The following is a 23,089-nucleotide window of genomic DNA, read 5'->3' as shown; positions in this document are numbered from 1 at the left end:
CGGTGTATATTTAACTTGGATTAATGTTAATTTGGTTATTTAGTCTGTGAAGAAGTGGCTTACACTGAGTCACGAAACGTCAGAAAATCTAATTTTTCTACTCATTGGGATATTACAAATATATTAATTTATTTATAACAATCTACCCAATGCTCAATTTATTCAAAATTATCAAATCAAAACTTGGTAGTGATACCTACAAACTCATTTGAATAAAATGTTTTAGGTTGAACTACGTTCATTATAGTCAAATGCGTATGTATTAGATCACTATCCAAACATACTTTGTAAATGATTGCTACACTATTTGGGTACTCAAATAAAAGTAGTTAGTTTCGAACCGGTCATTCATTGAGTAGGAATCGAGTTTCTCCAAATAACAGTACATTCAACAACACTGTAGTTTATGATTCTAGATAGTTTTCTTAAAACTGAGTAATTTATAATAGGTGTTTGAAACTGAGTAGACGTGCACTTTAATTTCTGACTTAATAACCAAGTAAAGGTTTATATAATCCATTTTGAGGTATGTTTTTGTGATGACTAATGTTACCACTTCACTGTTCAGATCAAAGTAATTAAATCGATGTTGGAGCCAGCATGGCAGTGGTTGAAAGTTGAATTTCCTAACTAGTGAACTACAAAAAATTCATTGATATAAACACGGTCTCAAATAAAATGGGTATTGTTAATTTATTGTTTCTGTTCAACTTCGTTCTGATTCCTAACCGTTAGAATCAAATTGTTATCTTACATTCTTAAGGTGTGTAGATTTACTTTTTCTCGGATATTTATTCCTTCGAAACAAGTAGACTTCAATACATGGTAACCATTTTGTTTATTCATCCAGTAAGTGTACGAAATGACTTGTTCAAATTTCTTATGGTACCGTCTACTGATACACTTAAGTGTTCAGTGACTGCGATGACGAATAAACTTTCTAGTTGGTTCACTATTTAACTTCTTCGAACTGAATATGAAGTGGTTTGTTGTACATTAGTGTTGATTTAGGGTTAATATATAGAAACTAAGGGGGTCATTTAATCATTGTTTACCACTGTAAGTTTTAAACTTAGCATAGTTAGACAAGTAAAAATTGCTCACTGTATGCTGCCTCCATACATTAACAATTCTTCTTACAATCTTAATCAATATATTTTAAGTCCAGTTTTTTATTTTCACAATTATTATCATACTGATGCTGTTAACTGTCCAAGCTACTGTTTAAAATATGTAATTTTCAGGACTTTTTTCCGTGTTTACTGATTTATTTGGTTTGTCTTTTAAAATTGAATAGTGTAACCATCAAGCGAAATTCTCCACAAGTATATGATTTTAACGTACTTAAACCTGTAATTCAATTGATGTTAACTGGAACGGTAGATTGTCCCATGTCAAAGATGTCCTGTAGTTGTAATTTTCTCTCTACTACCAAATCGTTTCAGGTATCAATGTCTATGATTTGAATAACCTTTTATGGATACATAATACATCAGTTGAACTGTATCTTTATTGTACATGCATATATAGTTCCATTCATCGATAGATACGTTTGGTTGTGTGGCTATAGTTATATATATATATATATATATATATATATATGTTGGGAAAGACATGATTCATAAGTTATTTTGATTGGTCATTTACCACCAAGATTTTGAAATTGCGCAGTATATAATGCAGGCAAAACAAATGATCACAGATAAAAACATATTAATGTACAACATTGTTATTGTAATACATATTGTGATATTCATCAATCCGTCTATCATTGAGTTGTCTTTAATAATTGATGTACGAAAACAAAGTCTTTAAGAATATGGTTTAGCTACAGCGTCATGTTAGATATCACATAGGATGCAACAGTTTGAAACTGGTATTTTCTTGATAGGAAGAGTAAAACTTTGTGTTTTGTAAGAATTTTTAAAATGGTGTCGAAAGATAGGAAACTATAAATGTACTGTGAAGACGATGGTTGTGAATTTGTTTTAATGATAGATTATGGGAAATTTTCAGATTCTCGAAAACTTGTAAATTTGTTCACATAGAGAGTAGATTTATAATGAAACGACTCCATTTTTGATGGAGAACTAAGAATGTTACAATTCAGTGGTTCTGCATACTGGATGATATCAATAAATGTAAAAGATAGTTTGGTTACTATCTTGAAGAAAAAGATTGGATTTAGTCTAAGTTGCCGCTTCTATAAAGGCTGAAGTCTTGTTTCACTACACCTGGATTTTTAGTCTGAATTACAATCACTTCCCAGAATACGAAGTGCAAAGTGGTTTTGGATAAATTTTAATCCAAGTTCATCTTTGACACAAAATTCACTCAGAATAAAAGTACAGTATTCTGGTAGTGATTGGACACATTTTCTGTGTAATAAAATATATGTATGTTGTTGTTAAGGTTAGAGAGCAGAAAAAGAGTATATTAACTTCATATCATAAGTACGCAGAGAAGGTTTACTCACACTGTCGATTACAGTATCATTTGTATAGGTTATAGAAAACATTAAGAGACTACCTTGTATGAAACCACTTGTGACCGGATAAAGATCCATTAGTGAGGAGTTTATTTCAACTATTTCGGTGACTGAGGAAGAAATTCAGGCACACAAGTAAGGGATCTCTGATCCCATATGATGTGTGTCATGAAAGATCTAGATTTAAGGTAAACATGTGGATTGGTAACAAGCTTTTCATCGGTCAAATAATCTTATATTTCGTCATATATAATTTATTTCATTGTTGTGGAGGTAACTATAGTTATATTTGTAGACGTGTAGTTGTGCAAGCTAGTCTTGTCTCCAGATTTGAAACGAGTTATTTTATATGCGGTTTTTCGGCGGTTAGGATAAATGCATGCTTCCAGCAAAACTATAAGTAGTTTTAACAAGAGTAATAGAATATGAAATCTGATATATTTGAAGTAAATGGAAGTAATCCTGTCTACTCCGTGACTTTCTGAAACCATAAGGGAGTTTGTAACTTCTGTTATTTTGAGGCAAGCGTAAAAAATGGATTGGATGCAGTTGCTACCTATATGTGCGTCTTCTTAAATCTTCGATTCGTAGTTTTTTATGGAAATTTGTGGACATTCTTAGACTTTTAAGACTTTATATCATCAATTACATTGTGGAGCACGTAATAAGAATTTGTGATAAGTGATAGTTACTGCTGATAGGTAATTAATTATTTTGTTTTTCATTGCATTTGTTTTACAGAATACAAGCTGGGATAACTTTATTCATAGTTGTTTGAATAATCAATTCACATTATTACCTGGTTCAAATGCATTGGAGAGTGTTTTGATTGTATCCGATTGGGAAGCTTCACAATTATATAAAAATGATCTACTAATTGATCAACTACTTGAACATCTTTCTTTGACTTTTCTCAACTCAAAAGATGATCACTATTCTGATATAAGTGAACGGAAATTGCTTGTTTGGTTACGATTATATAGTTTAAAAGATTATTCGGATTTACCATTGTTAGTGAAACAGCTGGTTAGTTCTACGCGCATTCTTCATACTTACTACATTATATTAGCTAAGCATTTTAATTAAGTGTATCGGTCATATTTCACTGACATGAAGCAGTTATCTCATCGACTTTGCAGTTTTTGATTGCTAGATTGTAGAATTTATTAATGCCAGTGCAGTTCCTTTATAAAATTCATCAGGAGGAGATATCCTTCTGGGATGCGGATACGTGGAAAGTACCAACTGTTTACATACACACACACACACCAAAAACATTTAAGGTAATCTTAACTGGCTATTTTAACTTCAAGTCAACATTAGAATATCTGCTAAGTTTCAACCATAATTATGTATAGTTTTATTTAGTTATACATACTAACTGCATTCCCCGACCGTTGCTGCTACCTTGACGTGGTGGTCAGGATTTGAATCAACAACTTCATCTCTGTGCTAATGTGGTATGGCAACTCGAACTGATGTACGTACGTACGAAGTTCTAAGTTGTGACTGACTGACTGACTAACTGCATGCAATATTTCTATATTTTATTATCATTAGTTACAAATAATATTTAAATTATTTTATAATTTAGTTCTTATTATTTTTCAGGTACCTACTATGTTAACATACAGCGCTTCACATCATAATGATTATGTACGTATATTAGCATTGAATGGGATTCATAAGTTTTTATGCAAATATTTACATATGAAAAGTAAAGCAAATGATAATAATAATGATAAAGAGTCGACGAATTTTATACTGTCCAACATATCTACTACTGAAATCTTTATGGATATATATTTAAATTGTTGTAATACATTTAATAATTGTTCAAATCCATCTTATCGTAATCAGTTTCAAAAAATTTTCTTCAATTCAACAGAATGTATACGAATCCTATGTAAATCTATTCATTTCAATAATAGTATAGAAATATTGAATAATCTTAGTCATAGTAATAATCAACGTATTATTTGTTTATCAGATACTGAAATATGTTTACAAGTGTTTGATAATTTGTTTGATTTGAACAGAATGAAAGATGAGAATGTTTTAAGTATACAGGATAATGATGTATTGTATTTAGGTAAGTTATTTCTGAAGTGTTTATTTATCTTATTTTATGTAGATATATTGTGTTATTCTTGACTGGTTTAATAAGAGTGAAGGAATAACGACATTTCAGCGAAGAGGATTTTTGTTTTGGCGATATCATTTTCTGGAGCTATACAATCATATTTTTAAGTGATTTTATTCATGTAGTAGTCTTGAGTAAGTTTGAATATCTTTAATAATTTAGTAAAACTCTTCTATTTTACTATAGACCATTACATCAAAAATTATCTATAAATACGATTGTACAGCTCCAAAAGATCATAATGTCAAAAAGGAAATTTACTTCGTTGAAAAGTCTTCATTCTTTTTTTTTTAATGAATCAATGGGCTTCTTTCGTCTTTTTCAAAACTGTCAAGTTATTGTTGACTTGGTTGTTAGAATAGCAAAGAGAATCTTTGTCGGTTAATGATACTGCAACCGAGTAGTCGCTTCACATAAGACTGAATAATACGTATTTGTATAGTGGTTCAGACAAATTGGGAAAGTAGTTGCGTGTTCGGTGTTCACATTGATTGAAGGATCAGAACTTCAAAATTTTTATTTTCTTTTGTTATTCTGGATTGTGAATTCTCAGGACGATGACCATTTGTGTAAAGGGTAAAATGTAACAGATTATCAGATAATTAGAGACAGGTGAATGACTATGTAAGAGACTAACATGATTTGTTTAATATTGGGTAATCAATGGAAACCTAAAGTTTCACAGCACAGATTTACTTTAGTCAGAGAGCTGTTGAAAACCAGGAAACATTGGGAAGCTATTTTTTCCTAGTATGATGTTCCTGAACAATGCGCATTGTAGACCCTACCAAGGGTCCAAATGACTGTTAATTGATTGTTCTATTTCATTGAACTCGAGGCAATATGGGATAACAGAAAAATTATATGTTAGATTTCTTGTTGTTCCTTCACTAGACAGTTATTTTGTACGGTAGAGTGCACAAGGAACATGAAAGACGTAGAACCAGTGTGTTTAAGCTAACGAGTTATCAGAATAAATGTCAGTAAACTATCAAGTTAATAACGTTAAAAGTGGGAAAAAGGAAAATATTGTATAGAAGTTATTGGCAAGGAAGAACGAGATTTAAACTAGAATAAATACGATATAAAAACGTAAGATACCATCATTGTGATAATGTTTGGAGTCTACTCAGTACACTTACTCTTTCAGAACTTGTGTGTTGGCATCTGTTTGAATAAGAAGCGAAGTAATTAATTGCGTTAACTACTTCACATACTTAACCATTTGTCCAAATTAGATGGCAGTTTTTAAAATCTACGTATCTATGCAAAATTCCCGTTTAGTTGAACAGTTGAAATAAATGGGCCTACCGTTAACCTTGGAATCAGTTATTTTGTCGATAGTTGGTGAATAAAATGAAGATAATTGTTTACCAGTTACTTTTTTACATGATGAAATTAAAATCATCTTTGTAGAATGAGTCGTGTGTTGGTTTATATCTCTAATTTCTCGTAATAATGTAGTCTTAGACTAGACATGATTGTTGTAGAACTAGTGCTTGTATTCTTGAGCATACTTTAGTGGAGCGTTAAGTTAGTGGCTGAAAGATTCTGCTTCCAACCACCAGTGTCAAGGTTCGAGCCTTTGGCCACCTACTTCAGATTACGTAACCAGGTAATACCATCAGCCCTCAAACTCAAGCAATGTGTGGCCCATAGTTGAATAGAAAGATCTATGGTTAGTGAACTACATTAAGTAACGTTGAAAACTTCATCCCTACCTTATTCAGAAGAGTTTTTCTATGCTTTTGTATTTATCACAGTAACTTGTTTTGTATGACATTTTTCCTGATTCATAACTGCAGTTACTGTTCTTTAATAATTTACCCATGTACTATATTTGTGTTGTTTCTATCATTGTAATATTGGATTTTATCCTTGTGTTAGTTTTGTTCATCATATTGAACAGGAATTATCATCAATTTTTTCAGAGGTACTAAAATCAATCTAATCTGTTAGCAGAAATCAAGTAATTCCACAAAAATACTTCTTTATAATGCATAAAGCACGTTGTATTTACCATTGTAGAGAAAAAAATAACCAGTCCTCCCTGTCGTTCATGAATTTAGATGAAAAATGGCTTGTTAACCGGGAATAGATTAAATTAGCATCTAGTGCAATATTGTTCACCGTTTGAAGTTTAAGAGAATTTCAATCAGTACATAAAAATAAATGAATTAGAAAGTAGAATATTTATGTGCATTAGTTGTTTGCATCTTCACATTGTTGTTCGATACTTCAATTGATCAATCTCTTTTGGCTTATTCTCATCCTGTGTGGATTACCTCGATATTACCATTAAGTGACAAACAGTTTTGAAGCAGAGATGGATAGTGGCTATCAATGAAATTCAGGATGTGCATTTGGCCCTATTTGGGACTGATCAACTGGATGTGACTGTCTCATCCCAGAGTTGGTGTTCGTTCTGGGACTGGAATCTAGGATCACATATGCTTAAAAGATCAAGGCAACATGTAGATATGAATTAAAGTTCACCCGATTACACAAGTGAGTGACTGTCTGGACTCAGTATCTCATTAGTGAATAATGTGTAAAACGTTTGAGGCGAAGAGTACTGATTCCGAGTTTCGAAGTGAACATCAACTCTGGGACCCAGCTGACGATTTCTAAATATGATAAAATGCGCTTCCTGGATTCCACTGTTAGCCAACGTCCATCTTGGCTTATCAAAGTAGAATAGTTATCAACCAAATCGCCAAATTCCGTTTCAATTCCATTCCACTCAGTCTCATTTTAATTTTTTACTTCCCTAGTTAAACTTATACGTTTTATCAGTTCAATGTGTCGCATCACGACTATTCATACTGGAACAGATTGTCAAAATACTATTGACATTAAAGTAACTACAAGTATACACACTTACTTTTGGCCAGGGATGAGTTATCAACGCGCGAAACTTTTGCTGGATATTATTGAAACTGCATTAGGTGTTCTCAATTTAACACCGAATGGTCCATGGAATAAAAAATCCAGTAAATGGAGATCAGAATTTGGTAAAGGTAAATCATCCGAGAAATAGATGGTGGATATACATTTTGCGTCATTTATATGTTAATGTGCATTTATAACTATAGTAATGTTCATCAAATGCTCTGACTATTAATTTCTGTATCCAGAGAAGTAATTTTTAATTACTTACTACGTGTCTTTTTGAGTAGGACCTCTGAAGTATGTTATTTAAAGAAGGTAGTTAGTGTATAGCTCTTTACAGTTAGTTCATAAATGTACATCTGTAACAACACTAGTGTATCCTAATGCAATCAACAACGTTGCTTATGAACAACTTTGCCACATTTAAGGCATTTAACATTATAAAATACACATGATTTCCATGAATGGAATCCATCACTTGATAAACATTTGCCAAACTTGCACTCACCTTTATATAGCGCTTTGAGATTCCTTGACAAATTGTTTCCGATGTATTCACGAATGAGAATTATTACTTAAACCCGAATTTGAGCGATTTCGAGGATGTACTTCATTGTAACAAATGTGCAGTGTCAAAAATTTTCATTCACTGTCTCATAATTAATACAGACTGCTTTAATATCTTGAAGTAAGAATTTTTTCGGATTAACTCCCCTTCCGAATTCGGAATGCTGATTCCAATAATCAAACAATCGTGAAGTTGAATTTGCAGCTGGTCTCCGAAATCGCATTTCACGGCCTGTTTTGTAATTAAAGTAAGGAATATCTGACTCCCCATCCATTCTCCCGCACCATCTCATGGAATTTAGATCTCTCTTTATTCAAAATTGGCCCAGTGCACATGACTGGGCAATAATTGCTTGTGAGTAGTATAGATCTTTTCCAGTGAATTTTAGATGAGTTGAAATTTTGCTATCTTCAATATCCTTCCTAGTTATGTATGAGACTTCAAGTCGTCCTATATATTCTTCAATAAATGCTGTTTTCCAATGCGTATGCGGTGGTTACTTGTGATGTATCCATAATAGTTGATAGTTTAACAGGTAATGATATATAGTATGGTGTTTGCTACTTATTTTGACAGATAAGTAGTATATAGTTTTGTGTTAAACAATAGATTGGTTCTCCCCACCTGAATGTTCGCTCACTATATATAAACGATCTTATCAATGGTATTTTAGCTGGAACCTCGGCTAGGTTACTACTGCACATACAATAGTCTGCCAATGCCCTTCATTTTTCATTTCAGAAATGTAGGATAAGACTATTGTCAACTTTGTCATGGTTACTGATTTTGTCGTTCTTTACACTTTCAGTCATTCTTGTTTTCATTTATTGAGTGATTGCGTAATATTAGGGTTTACTTTTCATTGAAGATATTATTTCAAGGCATCAAGTTTAATATGCTTGTGTTTTTCAATTAACATGGGTCGTTTTATATCAGTCAAGTGCAAGTAACAAATTTGTGCATTTTTCTCAAAACAATGATTTCTTTTATATGTTATATGTTTGTGAGTTAGGGATAAGTATTTAGATTACATTTATTCATTGAGATTGAGTTTCAAGAGAGTTGAAAATAAAAAGTAAATAATTTTTTAGGTTGAAATACTTAAAATAGTTATACAGGTGGCAAAAGATCTAGTACATAGTATAATCGGCTAAGAGTTGATCATTAACTGAAGGACAAGCAATCAAGTGGTATTTATAGAAATATCAGTTGTCTTTTTGTTTTACTTATACTTCAAGGAAGTTATCAGTGTCCAAGTAACTATTATCAAAGTACCATATTCCAATATCGTTTTTGTACAGAGAATTATTGAGTGAACTATTGCCATATGATCACGTGCTCACTAGTGACTAGCTTCGAGAGGTGATTCTCAGAGTTCTATTGAGAAGCAGTGACTAGTGGAGTTCAACCGTCTCTGTTGTGAAGCAGTTACCCACCGAAGATAATGGAAGATGGCCGCACAATATCGTAGATCGGTCGAAGTTAGACATTTACACCGTTGGATGCCGGCCAAGTGGTCTACAGCTCAAGTGTTCATGCGCGGGACCGATGGTCTTGTGTTGGAGTTCGGAGTGAGGGATCGTGGATGCTCACTGCTAAGATGTCCCATACTAGGACGAAATGGCTGTTCTGTGTTTCTAGGTTTACAATGATGATCTAGCATTGATCGGTTCATGATCTCAATTAAAATATGAATTTTTGTTTATGTTAAACGTGTTATAAAGTGAACTATTAGATTTGTAAATAAGAATGGAGTGGTATTTTTATTTACTGATTTATTCTTTGTAACCTATTAACGGCAAATAATAATCATTTAATAAACCAACATCAATTTGTTCTTGGTAAATACATTTTTGTAGTTTATTTTAAGTAATAATCGTGAATATTACAAATAATATCAATACGTCTTTTTTGTTCCCCCCCTTCTCTGCAAAATCAATTTGAAATTAGACTCATTATGCAATTTACGGACATTAATCGATAACATTTCTGTACGATTTAATTGGGACTACAAATCGACTAACTTATTACGTTATTTATTGAACGGACTTCTCTATGTAAGCTCAGATGTAAGTTATAGTTACGTGGTAAAAGAGAACGTTTCATCAACGTTATTTTTATTTGTGTTTATTGACCAGGTTTGTGAACAGATGTGCTCTCACGTTTAAATGTTTTCTTCAATGAATTGTGTATGGATTTTGGTATTTTTACTTATTATAAAGGATATATTAAATATGTTCTGTAGTTCCTCGAAAAAGTACATAGGGACCCATAAAATACTGGGAAACATTTTATCTAATCAGCGTTGAATAGAGGCATCTCTGAAACATCTAGAAATTGAAGAATCATGTGTCGCATTTCTGATTGGGTAATCACCTATCCTACTTCTCTATCTGGTATGGTTTTCTAAACTACCAGAACCCCATGATCGTTTGAAATACTACAAGTACCCTCTATCTTCTGTACATAAACCAACCTTGGATACAACCCTTTAGGCACAATTATAAATGATACATAATCAGAACTGGTTTATTTTTGAATGCTATTGTTTTCCAAAGAAACAAGCTTTGCAACTTTATATGTTTTAGTAAGGGAAATTTCTAATAATTGGCTTGTCGTTTCATGTGCATTATCGCCAGTAAATACTAGTTGGGTTTTTGTTGGCTCTATTTTGGCAGTAGTGTCGTTTATTTTTTCACTGCAGGTTTGTTGATAACAGTGGGTATGTACTTGGATTTCATAACAAATTAAGTAATCTATTTCATCATCCGCGTATAGCCTTTTGTTCCAACTAATTGCTATTCATGCCGCTTTATTCAAATCTAGACTTGCCTAGATAAATCTGTATAATCACTAGCAAATTGTGAAAGATCAATCTTTTTCAACGCAAACTCTATATCTTATCGTTATTTCTCTTTAATTTTTTAGCTGCAGTCACAAATTTTATCGATTATTTATGATCATTGGATTGAAAATAAGGATGCATTGAAGGAGGCAATTTATCCCACTATGGTTGGTTTAGCTTGTGCATGGTGCGATACTCCATGGTGTTCAGTTTATACATCTGGAGCCAATATTTTAACATTCTGTTCCATCAAGTAAGTTTGGTACACTTAAATTTGCTGTTAGACTTTAACTACTGAATACTTTGTTAGTACGTTGTCTATACTCTGTCTTTTTTTGACATAACTTACAACTATACATTATTTGTAGATCCAAGTAACGTATAGAGATTTACTTGTTATCATATTGATCTCTGTATGGTTTATTTGATGACTCACAAAAGCCATAGGATTTATCCGTAATCACGATGCTTACAGAATTCAAGTCTTCTGTCTCTTTTAAATTAAAAATCACCAAACGTTTTACTCTGCAACATTTACGCGTGTTCTATGCAGTTCCGTTTATTAAACTGTATATTATTCCTTACATCATTTCAATTTAGTGAACTATGGGGTTCTGCCTACTTTGGTGCAGATATTCGTACGTGGTTTTTAAATAAATTGAAAAGATTTTCTGAATTAACCTGGATAACCAATAACAGTCTTGGTAATGTTGATTTAACCTTGTTTAGTGGTAAATTACTTCAAGTTGTTCAGTTTCAATCTGGTCTAGGTAAGCAACAAAATGTGAAATTATGTATTTTGATAGATATTTTTGTGTGTGCATAAATATACACTATAGACTACACCTTAAATAAGTGTCAAATGTATGATTTATATGTTAATGTTTAGACATTATTTCGAAGAGTAGTGTGTATAGGTGATATGTTTCACACTTAATAAAATAGATTGAAAACCAACTATACTATTCATAGAACAATATTACAGTTTAATGAGAAACCTTAGTTGAACAGTTCTCAACATATACACGCAATAAAAAGAAATATAGTCTTTTATCATAGGGCTTTGACTATTTCTACGAAAGTTGATATTCATGCACGTTTCGTTTCTATATGTAGTTTGTAAATAACTTTGGAACATATCGGGATATTTTATCTAATTTGACGGAGGCAAAAGTAATTGAATGAATTTTCAAATCATAATAAATTTATAGGATATCCATAACTGATATGCTTGATGATAATTACGATTTCTCGGTAAACGAACGAAAGTTAATGACACAGTGACACGATAGGCTAATCTAATCCGTTGTCCCAGGCCCCGCTAACTAGAGGAAGAAGTCCAAGACAAAGTCGGGGAAAATATATTCCGTAAGCAGCCGAAGTACAAGCAATCACACTAAGCAGAGATCAAATGTATTCATACAGTACAAAGTTGTCCTTGGGAAGCATTACAAAATAGCACACTAAAATGATACAACGGACCAATAGCGTTTGAGATATTTCCAAATGGGAAATATGACTCGAAGGTGAATGGAGCGCTTTTGGCGCGAAAACAAGGAAATTCAGATTTTCAAAATAAAATTACAAAAATAAGTCATTTACCAAGTAAGTTCTGGGGATTTAACATCCCAAACAATAACAAAACAATAATAATAAGAATATTAATAATAACAATAGTAATGATGGTAATAATAATAACTCATTAATATATATGACAGCTAAATTCTGAACGAAAAATGTATTCGTTAGTATATAAAGTAACCGTATAAATTAATCTCTTTGATGCATTACTGACTTGAATAAATTATATATCTGCAAAACATTTACTACCTATTGATAAGATGGTATGAATATATATGTTATTATTTTGTTATTGATGTGTGGGCGAGAATGTCAATGATTGGTTGTCTCGATGAGTCAGACATTAGAGGGGATGACAGGTGTTATGTGTTATATATATATTTCCCTATCCTTATTATGTATGGACTTATTGAGACTTATTGACTGTTCCATGTGTCGGGTTTTGGTGTGAAATATATTGACGTTATAGTCAGGCTAATATTGTGTTCTTGATCTGAGTTCTGTTGAAGTCCTGTAGAATAGACACTGGGTGGGAATCTAGTGTAGATATTCGTCTAAGATAAATTAACGTCCCACATACGTGTAAGAAGTAAAAGGACTGTTATAACCAGAAACCCCTAAAGTTATAACCAGCATCCTCTCTCTCTCTCTCTACGTTTATAACAATTGGCGACGGCATACATGCGTTTATAACATTGGCGACGGTGATTAAAACGGATCTACGCTTACATATTCAATTAAAGTGAATTTTGTAACAAAAATGGATGATCTGAAAACCTTGTTGCAACAGCAAAATTCTTTAATCGAATTATTAATCAAGAATATGTCAATTTCCTCAAGAACGAATGTGTCTAATTCCACTATGACTCCGGATTCTATTGCAAATTCAATAACTGAATTTAGATTTGATCCAGAAAGTGGAGTTACTTTTGAGGCGTGGTTTAAACGCCATGAGGATTTATTTATTAATGAATGTAAAGAGTGGGACGAAAGTTCGAAATTGAGATTATTATTACGAAAGCTCGGAGTGTCCGAATATGAAAAATTCTGTAATTTTATCCTCCCAAAGAAGTCATCCGACATAACGTTCAAAGAAACAGTCGAATGCCTGACTCGTATATTTGGTGAACGGTCATCAATTTTTCACACTAGATACCAGTGTCTTCAACTTGTAAAGAAAGTACAGGACGATTACGTAACGTATGCAAGTATCGTGAACCGGGAATGTGAGCGGTTCCGATTACAGGAAATGTCCTCAGATCAATTCAAGTGCCTTATTTTTGTATGTGGATTACAATCTCCAGTAGATGCAGATATTAGAGCACGGATTCTAACGAGAATCGAACAAGATCCTAATATCAGTCTACAATCAGTATCTGAAGAGTGTCAAAGAATGGTTAATTTGAAGCATGACACGAATCTCGTAGAAAGGAACAGTGAACACGTGGGAATTAATGCTTTATGTAAATCTTTAAATGAAAATAAAGATTCGAACTCCCAGAAAATCCCAAATCAAGTGAAACATAAAACGTCATGTTGGCGATGTGGTAAGTCTCATTCTGCCAAAGTTTGTTACTTTAAAAAACGAGTATGCTTTCAATGTGGTAAATATGGTCATGCTCAAGTATGTTGTAAAAGTAAACCAAAGGTTTCTGACCGTCAGCACAAGTTCCGTAAAGGAAATAAGATACAGACTTCAAAAGTAATAGCACATAACCGTAAGTTAGAGGAAGATATAGTGGTTGCTTCTATATCAATTGAACCGGAAATAAAAAAAGTGTTCTGTGATGCTATCAGAATCCTACCAGTAACGGCAGAAGCAGTTAAAGAAGCCACGGGTAGTGATCCTCTACTTAAAAGAATAAAAGAAGCTGTTTTAAAGGGTTGGAAACAGGACAAAGCTGATCGAGAGTTTCACCAATTTTTCTTGAGACGTGAGTCTATATCGATTTATGATAATTGCTTGATGTATGGTGAACGTGTTGTTATCCCTAAATCTCTTCAGCTTTTTGTGCTTAGACAGTTTCACATTGGTCATCCGGGAATGAACAGAATGAAAGCAGTTATGCGTAGTTATGTCTATTGGCCATTCATGGATAAGGCTGTGGAAGAATACGTAGTGAGATGTCGGCGATGTGCCGAAGTTGCAAAAGATCCACCGAAGGTAGAATCCCAACCATGGCCAGAAACGACAAAGCCTTGGGTCCGACTACATGTTGATTATGCTGGACCTATAAGTGGACAATATTTTTTGGTGGTGGTTGATTCATACTCAAAGTGGCCTGAAATTTATGTGGTACGAAGACCATCTACGTCTGAAACACTGCTACATCTGAGACAACTATTTGGTAGGTTTGGTACACCTAATGTTTTGGTTTCAGATAACGGGACGCAGTTCACGTCGTCAGAGTTTGCGGAGTTCTGTAAACAGAATGGAATCGAACACATTAGAACTCCACCGTATCACCCTAAGTCGAACGGGCAGGCAGAGAAATTTGTTGATATTCTTAAACGAGCTCTCTTAAAGATGGGAGGAGAAGGCGACGTAGAAGAGGCTCTGCAACAATTTCTCATTTCCTATAGAATTACGCCAAGTCCAAACTGTCAAGATGGGAAATCTCCAGCCGAAATAATGTTTGGCCGACCGATTAGAACATTTTTTGATGTTTTGAACCCGAAAGACAGAATCAGTGGACTACAAAAAAATAACAAAGGGAATTGCCTGAAAATTCGAGAATTCAAAGTAGGTGACTCAGTTTATGCACGGGATTTCCGGCCTGGCAAGCCAAAATGGATTTTTGGGTTTATAAAAAAACGACGTGGTACAGTATTATATGAAGTGATGGTCGAAAATACACTAATTATTAGACATGTAAATCAACTGCGAGATAGAAAATGTGTTTATGAGTCGTCTAAACTCAAACCATTACCAATGGAAGTATTATGTGATACGTTTGATATTCCACCACCACCACTACAAGTTGAAATGAGAAAAAATGATCTAGAATCAGAAGTTAGACGAAGGTCATTCAGGAAACGGAAACAAACGAAATTTTTTCAAATAGACCCTAAAGTGAAATCATACGATCGAACTTCGCGAGGGAGGTGATGTGTGGGCGAGAATGTCAATGATTGGTTGTCTCGATGAGTCAGACATTAGAGGGGATGACAGGTGTTATGTGTTATATATATATTTCCCTATCCTTATTATGTATGGACTTATTGAGACTTATTGACTGTTCCATGTGTCGGGTTTTGGTGTGAAATATATTGACGTTATAGTCAGGCTAATATTGTGTTCTTGATCTGAGTTCTGTTGAAGTCCTGTAGAATAGACACTGGGTGGGAATCTAGTGTAGATATTCGTCTAAGATAAATTAACGTCCCACATACGTGTAAGAAGTAAAAGGACTGTTATAACCAGAAACCCCTAAAGTTATAACCAGCATCCTCTCTCTCTCTCTCTACGTTTATAACAATTGGCGACGGCATACATGCGTTTATAACAGTTATCATCTTGTAAATCCTTTCTATATCCAATTATTTTATTACTGTACTAATGTCGCATCATTGATTTAAGTATATAATCATTTGAACTGTGATTTAATGTGACTACTTGAATCGTTGCACATATTTATCAGATACTATGTCGCTTATAACTTTGAATTCCTTTCAAATTCTATTGTATTCAGTAAACTATTTAAAAGTTTTATTTATTTCTGACATCAATTATTAACGAGTAAATCTGATTTTGCTGTCAAAAAAAATGCTATGAATGAGAGTAATGTTGCATTTTGTTTTATCTTAACGTCCTTTGTTATAGTTAATTAACAAAGGAACTTCATATTGTTATTATTGATTTCTTGAGTTTCCAGGATTGGGTTGCATCAGCACCTGAACTAATGATAGGGAGTGAAGTAGTTGAGCGTGTTGACCGCTTCACTTATCTTGGGAGTCTGATCAGCCCTTGTGGTCTGGTGTGTGATGAAATCTCCCATGGATATAGAAGGCTCGTCTAGCTTTCACCAACTTGCTTCATTTATGGCGTGGGTGAGATATATCCGTCTGGCAACTAAAGGACGGGTTTACTGTGCAGCAGTTCGTTCCGTCATACTTTATGGCGGAGAAACATGGCCGATAAGAGTAGAGGATATTCGTAGGCTACTAGTATTCGATCATAGGTGTCTTCGAAGCATTGCTCGTATGTCTTGGGACCACCGAGTAAGTAATGCAGTTGTTAGGAAAAGGGTACTATGTAATGATGGCAAATCGATTGATGAAGTAGTAAAGCTTCATCAGTTGAGATGGCTGGGACACTAGTTACGTATGCCCAACCACCGACTGCCCCGACGTGCAATGTTTTATGGTGTAAGAGTAGATTGGAAGAAAGCTAGGGGCGGTCAGACCAAAACGTGGCACAAATCCATGAAGTCACTGACAATTGGACTGAGCCATTTTGGTAGGTGTAGACTACCTGATTGGGATCCGCGAGATGATAGCAATCGACAGTTAGAGACCTTGAATGACATGGCTCAAAATCGTTTGCAATGGCGTAGGTGCATCCACTCTTTGTGTTCTGCCAAATTCTAATCTGAATTCTTCATGTCTCTATCTTTTTTCTCTTTTCAAATTTATTTGACTGTATTATACTCCTTGAATAACATCTTCAAACCCTAATCTTTCCGATTTTCGTTTATACTTTTACTACTTTTACCACTATGGGATTCGAATCGGCAATTGCATCTCTGTATTAATGTGGTATGGCAACTCGAACTGATGTACGTACGTACGAAGTTCTACGTTGTGACTGACTGACTGAATTTCCTGTCTTTTTCAATGTTTTTTGATCAGTAAAGACTTTAGATTTTCGAGAGTTGAGATGAAGAAGCTTGCTACCTTCAACAACTGTGTATTACTGTGTTTCTTTTTAACTGTTTAGATAGTATAATAATAATTGGCTTATCAAATTGAATAGGATTAGTTTCAGCATTTTTTTGTTGGTTTATACTAAATGATTATATGCATTTACTGAACGAGAGCAGTAAAAATTCTCATCCTCTTAGGATGATTGGATCGGGCATACAGTAACTTTTAGTTATGAGTGATTGAGACTTGTCCAATACAAACAGGATCGAATGCGAAATTGGCGGTACACTACACATGAATATGACATAGGGAAGACGAGACTTTTAGAATAGCTTTATATTCCGAATAAAAGTCAGAGATATCAGAATTAAAATGGAATGACTTTATTTAGATTGTAATATACAATACATTGGGGCACAACAAAAATAGCAACTTTAAAGTAATAATGACCAATCAGATCATAGTGAATCTCATTGCGGAGATGTAAATTACAACAATATTATTGCGGTTATCCTCACCAGCTGAAACCATCGTTTATTGGCAAAATACTAGTTAACTTGTGTTCTTCCTAGCAATGAGTTAAATTTACTGTCTTTGTGAGAACTCATTTGAAAAAATTTAAACTCTACTTCGCTGTTTGTATAAGTAATTATTGATTTACTCCAGGGTGTTTCTGAACTTCTAACCAGAAGTCATGACTAGTAAGTTTCGGAGACGTTGAGAGTAAAACAGCTGTCACAAATAGCATTGAATAATCTACACGTGATATGTTGTAAATTGAGTGAAATTTAAATCGTTCCATTAAACATTGACCCAGTAGTTCTAATGGTTAAGGGTCCGCTGCTAGACATAAAACTCTTCGGTTCCGTCCCTATTAGGGTCATGTGTGCTCACTGATGAGGAACTGTATACTTGGATGAGACAGCTGTCTAGTGCTTTCTGGTTCTTAATATTGTTCCGACTGAGATCGATCTATGATGAATAAAACTTACAGTCTAAACTAATCTCTACAAAACCACGTCAAGAAAAACAAGTCCAACAGTTTCTATTTTCTACAATGAGTCGTTTTATTCATTTTACTCGATAATATTCTGAAATTGTTATATCATTTATAGAATATATATAATCGAATGCCTTATCTTTGTGAGTGTTTGATGTACGCTTCATTATATTGTTTTTTCCTAATAGTGGTTTTTTCGAATAAACATTTAGTTAATGCGCATGCTTGCTAAACAATCATTTACATTTTGAAATTGGATGCAAAATATCGATTATAGAGATTGATGCATCTACCTTCATGGACCGTAACATTTTTGTACACGTCTTTGGATTGAAATCATTTATATCAATTTTAATTGCTTTTAGTCAAAGTTAGTAATGTCTTGCTGTTCATATTCAAGACTGATTAGTCTTTATTGTCATATGTGCATCCTCAGCGAATCACGTCGATATGACGTTCATTCACATGTTATGGTTTAATTAATGAATGGCTAACAGTGAAATTCAAGTCATTGGCTTCGTTGTACGTAGGACTCGTTAACTGGATATACCTAACTCTCAGTATTGATATTCTCAGTAACTCAGTAGAAAAAAATTTGAGTGTTCAAAGTGAAAAGTATTGGATTTGAGTGTCAATATGAACATCAATACTGGGTTGCAGGAATGTCTAGCTGATGTGTCGCAGATAGGATGAAACACACGTCATGAATCTTACTGTTAGCCATATACCAAGTATTGTATGGTTTGTTTACTTTTGTTCATGTCTTCTGATCTTAAATCCTTATTTCTGTTTCGGACTGAATTTTTCACCCTTCCTCTCATTCATTCACTGTCGAATTAGGCTTATCGTATAATTCTTATATCTGTTGTATGATAATTACTCATATCTTACCGAAAGAATTTTTCTTAAAAAGAGATACTGATAATTTTTTTCATCACTTTCACATTTCTTTCCCTGTTATTTCATTCTGCAGGATTTCTCTTGACTATTGATCAAATTCTAACTACCTGTCTAAGTAAACTAATGAAAAATTCAAAGAATAGTAAATGGAATCAATTCATTGATTCAATGCTTTATGAATTCATTTGTTGTAAAGAATTACCCAGTCTGTGTTTGGAATTATGTAATCTATGTCTTTTTACAATGGGTTGTCAAATTTGTCAATTTAATGAAGAAGACGATTGTTTTGTAATGGATTTTTCAAAAGGTAATTTCAATAATACGTTAACTAATAACAATAAATCTAGTTATTTAGATCTTTATTAAAAAATGTTTTAAATTATTCTGTTGATCTAAACATTACATCTATTGAATAAATTCATGTCTGTCTAGACTCAGTAGCTCAGTAGTGGATAACCCGTAATAAGTTTGAAGTGAAATGTATTGTGGTTGGAGTTTCAGTGTGAACATCAACACTGGGATCTAGGCACATCCTGTTAACAAGTCCCAAATAAGATGTAACATGGGTCTACGATTCCCCTCCTAGTCATAATCCACTTATTCTATAACATGTAGTAATTCTTATTTTTTTTTCACTCTAATTTTATCTGATAATTGTATGAATGTTTCATCATGTAAATCTAGTTATTTTCTTTTGTTCTCATTTTTAACATGTTTAAATAGGAGGAATAGTTAACCTTGAACACTTTTAAGCATGATTTTGTCTTTCTTATTACAATAGAGATTGAAAGACACAGACTACTGACTCCATATTCACTTCTCTATTTTTGAAATCAATAGTGATTAGCATTTCAGGCGAATGATTTACACTAATGTGAATTTGTCATACTGTACTTCATATGATTGTTAATTAATTTGTAGTTGAAAGCGTGAGTCAATTGAAGCTGGACCACCATGGAAAACCTGGAAACACTGGACGGCCGTTTCGTCCTATTATGGGACTCCTCAGCAGTGCGCATCCACGAACCCGCTCTCGCGAGATTCGAACCCAGGACCTACCAGTCTCGAGCCGAAGCCCTTGACCGATAGACCACTGAGCTGGCATCCAACGGTGTTAATGTCTAACTAATTGACTCTAATTGACTCACGCTTTCAACTATGATAAATACTAAATCTCCACAAAACCCCTTCTATAATTAATTTGTAATTCATACTTTTAATGACTCAATCCATCTCAGTTTTCTTATCACAAATTCTGTTTAATGCATTTTAGAAACCAAAGTACAAGTTTATAGATCAGCCTTTGACCTACATATTTTCAATGAAGGATTATTATCTTATGTAGTCAATTAAATAGAGATTCTTATAATGCTGAGATTAGTGTATAATAATCTCATAAATCTATAGATTTCTTATTTTACAATTAATGTTATAGACTAAGGTTAGTTAACCAATCAAGGCTTCCTGATTTTCAATGGTCATTTAATTAAAATCATGATGTTAACTACAAAATCCAAAAACCTATATACTTCCCCCTCATAGTAATTAATAATCATGTGTTTACTAATAACTAATTTCTAGAGGTAATCTCAGAGTTCTAGTGAGAAGCTGTAATCAGTGGATTTCGATTTTTTCGGGTGCTAGGCAGTTACCTATCAAATACATTAGGATATGGTTTCGCGACATTACAAATTAATTAAAATTAAACATGTAAACCACTAGTTGCTGACTCAGTGGTTTAGTGGTTGGGTGTCCGCGCATATGATCGGAGGTTCTGGGTCAGACCCCTTGTTGTAAGGTCGTGGACACTCACTGTTGAGGAGTCCCAGATTAAGAAGAGAAGGTAGCATATTTACTTGCTATGTTTATCCAGTCAAAGTAATTTGTTGTTCCTTCGTGTGTAACAAAATCAAAGATGATTAATATTTCTAATTATTAGTTCTAGTTATTCTAGAATGGAGCCAACCGATGCATTTGTGCTGAAAGTCGTTATCTATCACGTTGTAGATGATTCTACACATACTTCTCTCTCACTGGTTATCTAATCATTTAGTTAAATTAAAATTTATAATTCAGCGACACTAGTATTTCATATACGACACAAGTTCCAAACGAACAGAGTTAATAATGAATGACTTTTAAAGCATTCTTCATCTATGAGAAATAATCCATTTGATAGGTTACAGTATAAATATGTTATTCTCTGTTGTTTTGACATGTAGATAAGATCATGGTATTTGTGACGTCTATATTTATTTCAAATACGTCTATGAAATATTGTTCTCTGCTTATATAAAGTTTGATTTCATAGAATTTATAGAGCTGGTTAATTATACCTTCATATTTAAATCAAATATAAATTGCTGCTTTGAATTTATGTTGTAAATCTTCGACTTTAAACTTGTATTGATAAATTATGGAGATTTATATGTACAGAATTAGATAATACATTTATCTTCCACAGAGCTGTTTATTTTCAAATATGCTGTTGGAGGAGTCCAAAATTATCCTTCGTCAAAGTCCCTAGTAGCTCAGAAACTCTAGGAAAAGTTTTATTCAATTAGCGTTGAATATAATCTTCTCAGGAATATCTAGAAAACGAAAAACCACTTGCCAGCAAGTCTTTTTATATACTTCTGGTGTTTGTTTTGGTCATAGCTGAAACTTATGACGCCTGCATGTCTAAAAATCATATAATTGAAAAAATAAGGTATTCTAGGATTACAGTTAGCTAACTAGGATAACACTTTATCCGTCACCACTGCGTATTTGTAAATTTTTTATTCTTCAAGGTGCCTGTTCATTTCGAGAATTGGGTAAAGCCATTTTGAAGACTGTTACGTTGGCTAGACGAAATCAATCATTATCAGTTGGGTAAGATTTTTTTATTTGTGATTTGTAATTCATATCAAATATGGAGTGTTGAACCTGAGTTTCTTAATGATATTTAACGTCTTTGGTTGTTAACCGTAGATGACTTGATGAAGTTTGATGATTGTAGTCAACTGGTTGTCCTGTAACTCAGATGTATCTCAGACACGATTACTCCACACTCACATGGCATATTGAGATTCAAATAGGCTTGTCTTCTGATATTCTCATTATTTTGTTTATAAGTCCCTCTCATCTGATTGGTTTTGATACGTTTTTGTCAACTGGTATTGTAATTTGTTTTATTACCATGTGCCCCCAAATGCCCTGACACGGCCGAGAGTGAGGAGCGCCCGCTCTCCCTCTCGAAATGCTCCCACATGGCCACGCGTATATAGCCTCTGCCAGGGAAGCCCTACTCACTGCCTTCTCGTGGCCGGGGTGTTGTTTACGAAATTGAGAGGACGAAAAGCGAATGTCCGGCGCTTTAATCGGGTTGATGGATACGGATGATACACCTAGGGGAGTTGGAAAACTCTGATTCCAAACCAATGGTGCACATGGGCCCGATCGTTGCTGCTACCTTGACGTGGTGGTCGGGCTTGCCTATCGTGATGAAGCAATCGAGCTATGCTGGCTGGAACAATCGTTCCTCGAGGTCCTACCATGCCAGACAGGTCGGTTGAAGAGCGGTGAGACTAAAAGCAGCAAACCCAAGGTCCGAAGGCGAAGTCGTACTGCTGACTGTACAGAGGTGTGACAGCAGTAAGGTGTTTCCTTCAGACAACCAGCATGACAGCGATGCTGCCTTCCCACAAGGAGGGGTGGGGTTAGAAAAGGTCGACCCTAAAAATGCACACCTCGCCTTATCACACGGATATCCGTCTTCAGCGGTAAGGTTTTTTTGAAGACCGGAGCTAACACAAAAACTACCC

General features: G+C 34.0%; 1 protein-coding gene across 1 annotated transcript in view; it reads left to right on the top strand.

Moving 5' to 3' along the window:
• Positions 1–822: 822 nt before the first annotated feature.
• The window catches only part of Smp_199380 (hypothetical protein), a gene marked incomplete at both ends in the record, with an annotated part of 31,348 nt that continues 9,081 nt past the window's right edge, over positions 823–23,089 (top strand). The window contains 9 exons of the mRNA XM_018792480.1: positions 823–849; positions 3,230–3,514; positions 4,100–4,580; positions 7,406–7,651; positions 10,042–10,160; positions 11,020–11,189; positions 11,537–11,706; positions 19,357–19,590; positions 22,076–22,157. Coding sequence (XP_018644693.1) covers positions 823–849; positions 3,230–3,514; positions 4,100–4,580; positions 7,406–7,651; positions 10,042–10,160; positions 11,020–11,189; positions 11,537–11,706; positions 19,357–19,590; positions 22,076–22,157 — 1,814 coding nt within the window. The remainder of the gene's footprint in view (positions 850–3,229; positions 3,515–4,099; positions 4,581–7,405; positions 7,652–10,041; positions 10,161–11,019; positions 11,190–11,536; positions 11,707–19,356; positions 19,591–22,075; positions 22,158–23,089) is intronic.

This window comes from Schistosoma mansoni (assembly GCF_000237925.1).
Source record: "Schistosoma mansoni, WGS project CABG00000000 data, supercontig 0266, strain Puerto Rico, whole genome shotgun sequence".
NCBI lineage: Eukaryota > Metazoa > Platyhelminthes > Trematoda > Strigeidida > Schistosomatidae > Schistosoma > Schistosoma mansoni.
The sequence above is the reverse complement of the archived record's forward strand: the minus strand, read 5'-3'. Positions and strand labels throughout refer to the sequence as shown.